The 4,885-nt window shown below is 37.4% G+C and overlaps 1 protein-coding gene across 1 annotated transcript; it reads right to left on the reverse strand.

Moving 5' to 3' along the window:
* Positions 1–1,218: 1,218 nt before the first annotated feature.
* On the reverse strand, positions 1,219–2,328 carry LOC124889625. Its single transcript, XM_047401596.1, has 2 exons — positions 2,006–2,328; positions 1,219–1,822 (listed from the first exon to the last, which is right to left on the reverse strand). The coding sequence occupies exons 1-2, from the start codon at positions 2,326–2,328 to the stop codon at positions 1,219–1,221; spliced, it is 927 nt and encodes a 308-aa protein (XP_047257552.1).
* Positions 2,329–4,885: the final 2,557 nt, after the last annotated feature.

A 4,885-nucleotide genomic window follows, 5' to 3' on the forward strand; every position in this document is an offset into this window, starting at 1 on the left:
CTAGACAGGTGATCTACAACTTGATTTTTGCATCCTTTTCAATCTTTGACTTCAAAGTCAAACTTTTGAAGCAGCAGCACCCACATAATTAGCCTTGGCTTTGCATCCTTTTTTGCCATCAAATACCTCAAAGCAGCATGGTCTATACGCAATACCAATTTAGTCCTCAATAAGTAAGCATGGAACTTCTCAAATGCATAAACCACAACGAGATGTTCCTCCTCAGTCATAGTGTAATTCTTCTAGGCCCCATTCAATGCTTTGCTTGCATAGTAAATGGGATGAAATAGCTTATTTTTCTTTTGGCCAAGCACATCCCCAAGTGCTACTCTGTTTGCGCACATATAATTTTGAATGGTTTTGACCAATCTGGTGCTATAATGATTGGTGCAACAACAAGCTTATCCTTAAGGAAATCAAATACCTTCTTGCACTCATCGTTAAATATGAACTTGGTCTCTTTATCCTAAAGCTTGTACATTGGGTTTGCTATTTGGAGAAGTCTTTTATAAATCGACGATAGAAGCCAGCATAACCAAGAAAACTCCGCACTATCTTTACTTAAATAGAGGGTGGTAGTTTCTCAATAACTTCAATTTTGGCTTGGTCGACTTCAATTCCCTTAGCTAAAATTTTGTGACCAAGGACAATGCCCCCCTTCACCATGAAGTGGTATTTCTCCCAATTTAACATTAAGTTGAACTCTTTGCATCTTTGCAATGCTCTACTCAGATTAACAAGACATATCTCAAAAGAATCACCTACCACTGAGAAGTCATCCATAAATACCTTCAAGGTGTCCTCCACCATATCAGAAAATATAGACATCATGCACCATTGACAAGTGGCGGGTACGTTACACAAATAAAATAGCATCCACTTGAAAGCAAAAGTACCATACGGGAAAGTGAAAGTCATCTTCTCCTAATCCTCTAGAGGAATAGAAATCTGGTTTTAGCCCGAATACCCATCTAACCAACCTCTTCCCACCAAATAATCAAGCATTTGATCCATAAAAGGCATCGGGAAGTGGTCCTTCAGAGTCCATGAGTTGAGCTTGTGATAGTCCATGTAAACTCTCCACCCTGTAACCGGCCTGAGTGGAATCAACTCATTATTTTCATTTGCCACTACAGTCATGCCCCCTTTCTTAGGTATATATTGGATGGGGCTTACCCATTTACTATCTGAGATAGGATATACAAATCCTGTATAGATCTATTTAATGATCTCCTTCTTAACTACTTCTTGCATTGGTAGATTAAGGCGATGTTGGTGCTCAATGATTGGTGTACAATCCTCCTCAAGCTGAATCTTGTGAGTACAAATACCGGGAGGAATACTAATGATATCAGCAATAGTCCAACCAATAGCCCTTTTATATCTTCTAATCATAGAGATAAGTGCCTCAACCTGGTGCTCAACCAAATTTGCAGCAATAATCATAGGTAAAGTGTTTCCACTTCCTAGAAACATATACTGTAAATATCCTGGCAACTTCTTCAACTCCAACAGCGGTGGCTCTTTGATGGATGGCTTAGCCGGTGGTGTTGGCCAATTTTTTAAGTCTAAATCCATCTTCTTGGGAGCATATGAATACGATCCCATTCTCGGCAGGGCAAAAACTATCTCTTCATATTCTTTAATACCTTCGCTATCAAAGTTTATTAAGACTGCAGCTAATGGTTCAACAATAAACTTCTTTTTTATCGACACTTCTCGCTCATCCTTATAATAAACATCAATAATAGAGAATAAACTCATCTCTTTAGGTTTCTTGATAGAGTGGCACACATCAAAATAAACTACCTCATCATTAAGCCTGAATAGTAGCTCATTAGCCCACAAATCAATAAGCACACTTCCAGTTGTGAGGAAAGGTCTACCCAAGATTATGGGTACCTCAAAATCCACCTCGCAATCTAGAATAACAAAATCCATGGGAAATATAAAGTTGGCCACCTTTACAAGCTCATCATACAATATCCCCAGCCACTTTACCGACCTGTCAGCCATCACTAATCGCATATTTATGGGCGTAGGATCTCCTAAACTCAACTTCTTGTACACAGAAAGGGACATCAAGTTAATACTTGCTCCCAAATCGCATAACGCCATAGAAAAATCAAGAGACTCGATAGTGCAAAGGACAATAAATAATCCTGGTTCTGCTTTCTTTTGCACCAAGGACCTTGTTAAAATGGTACTACAATGGTGAATATTATCCACCGATTCGTAACTCACTGTTCGCTTTTTCGTCATAAGGTATTTTATAAATTTAGAATATCTAAGCATCTGCTTCAGGGCCTCAACCAAAGGTATATTCATTATCAACTACTTTAGTATTGCCATAAGTTTACTGAACTTTGTGTCATCCGCCTTTTTTGTAATCAATGGGGAAAGTGTGGCGGTGGTTTTAGGCGAGTAGTAGCCATCGCCTCCTTTTACTTTCCCTTCTCTTTTTTTAACTCATCAACCTGCTAATGGTTAGATATGCCCGCATTACTATCCAGATTCTTAGACTCCACTGGATGGGTTTCATCATCTTCTACACCATTTTCAATCACATTATTAATCACAGCTTTACCCACAGAAGGGCTAGGTAAAACTTTACCATTCTAAGTGCTAATTGCTATGTAACATCCATTATTTCAAGGTTTTTGGACTGTGTAACTTAGAAATATACCGCTCTTCCTCTGATTAAGTGCTTCTGAGAGTTTGCTCATCTGCTGCTCTAACTATTTGATAAAAGTTAAATGTGAATTTACTAGCTAGCTCATGGTTGATAAGTCACTCTTCATCGTCTTCACCCAAGTATTGGTCACCTCAACTCCTTTAGTACCTTCTCTATTATGTCCTTCATGGACATTTTGCTTGAACTGGTAGCAGCATTATCCTGATTTTTAGAGGGTACATATAGTCCACTCCTGTCATTTTTGTTCTTCCAACTTCTTTGCTCCCTATCCTTATAACCAGCTTTGTCATAATTGTTTTGACCTTAATTCCCTTAGTTATTGCCTCAAAAAAACCCTAATTATTTAGATATTTAGCCTCCTCCTCTGAATTTTAATCAGCTCTATTTTGTGACCCAACAACTTTCACCTTCTCAGTCTTCTCGGATAATAAATGTTTGGTAAGTAGATCAATTTGGGTTTTCGTATATGCCATGTCTTGGTCACATTCTTCCACTCTCTTGCATTGCTCTACAGTTATTCTACTAGACACAGTAGAGCTTGCTACCTCAGAATCCCTAGTATTCCAAGCCCGACTCTATTTGGTCATCCTATCAAGCTATTCAGAAGCTTCTAAAAAGGTAAGATCCATAAATGCTTTTTCTGCAGCATTATCGACAACCGATTCTGTAATAGAATTCAAGGCTCTATACAGAGTCTCCATAAAATGCATATCAGTCATTTTGTGATTGGGACACTACATCAACTTCTTCTTGAACCTATCCTATGTCTCATGAATAGCTTCAGTCGGGAGCTTCCTGAAATTACTTATCTCATCCCTCAGCTCTAACATCCTGGATGGCAGAAAGAACCTTTTTAGGAAAGATCCTTTCAACTGCCTTTAATTTGTTATACAATCAGGAGTCAACCCATTAAACCATAGTGTTGCCTCCCTAGACAGATACAACAGAAATAGGCACAACCGGATGGCATTTTTCCTCAATCCTGGGTTAAAAAAGACTTTCAAATAGTGATAAAATTCACTAAATACATATTTGGATCATCACCCGGAAGTCCACCAAATAGCCCCTTTAGATGAAACAGTTAAATCATAGTGCTCGTGATGTTGAACTTAGCTTCGAGTGCCAAAGGTGGAGGAATAATAGCTTCAGTTGCGCCTGCTCCATCCTTTTTGTCTTCATCCTTCTCAAGATCAAATTGCACAGGCTGCTGATCTTGTCTTGCTCTGAAAGGACGATTTCTGTTCACACTATGGTTCACAGTCATGGCTACATTCTTTACACGCCTTTGATTCATAGGATCCAATAAATCATCATCTCCTAAGTCCTTGTTATCTAGATTAGGATGATGAATTGGTTGACCATTATTTTGTTGATTCAGCTGAGCCCTAGCCAGAGCGGCTAGTCTATCTACTTTTTATTGATCAACTATTCCTCCAATTAACTGTGGTTCCAAATTATAAGGTAATAGTGGTTCTTTGACCTTCTGGTTCATGGCATATACAACACAGAATCTGTAAAAACCAAAAATAATAAAATCTATAAAAAAAACAAAAATAATAAAATCTGTAAAAACCAAAAACAATAAATAAACATAAAATTTAGAAAACTTTAACTATGAGTGAATTATCACAATATACTAAATTGATGATCGTATTCCCCGGCAACGGTACTAAAATTTGATACGCCAAATTACTTCTCTCTTACGAGAGGGTAAGTGGTTGTTGTCAAATATATAACCCAACTAGGTTGGGGTCGAATCCCACGGGGAATATGGTGTTAATTTAAGTTCTTCGTGAGTCAATCGACTAATAGTTAATAACTTTCTATAAATGGGGGTATCAGAGATTAAACAAAAGTTATTGTTCACTTTGATTCAACAGCTTGCAATTATTATTTCAATGTTTCAAATTAATATTATGGGAAAACCAAAGTTGTGTTTACTATGAGTATTGGAACTTGATGTACACTAGTTATTGCTTAAGATTCTTATAACATTTAGGAACATCAAACTATCAATATCAAGCACTATCTAAATGTCTCTCGACCTATTTAGACATTCAATTACCTAATTCTTTTGAACTTAGGAAATCCATATACTTAACCAGATTTTGTCTCAAGTTAATTAACCTTGTTACAACGTTAATCATTAGATGAAAGTTTAACGCTTCCAAATCCCCATTGATAATTCAC

The sequence above is a fragment of the Capsicum annuum genome, chromosome 12 (genome assembly GCF_002878395.1).
Source record: "Capsicum annuum cultivar UCD-10X-F1 chromosome 12, UCD10Xv1.1, whole genome shotgun sequence".
Classification (NCBI taxonomy): Eukaryota; Viridiplantae; Streptophyta; class Magnoliopsida; order Solanales; family Solanaceae; genus Capsicum; species Capsicum annuum.

Excerpts from the sequence above, each read along its gene's own strand:
- LOC124889625 (XM_047401596.1), bottom strand. The coding sequence starts at position 2,328 with ATGAATATACCTTTGGTTGAGGCCCTGAAGCAGATGCTTAGATATTCT. Across the intron at positions 1,823-2,005 it reads CGATTAGTGATGGCTGACAG|GCTTAATGATGAGGTAGTTT; the intron begins GTCGGTAAAGTG and ends GCTACTATTCAG.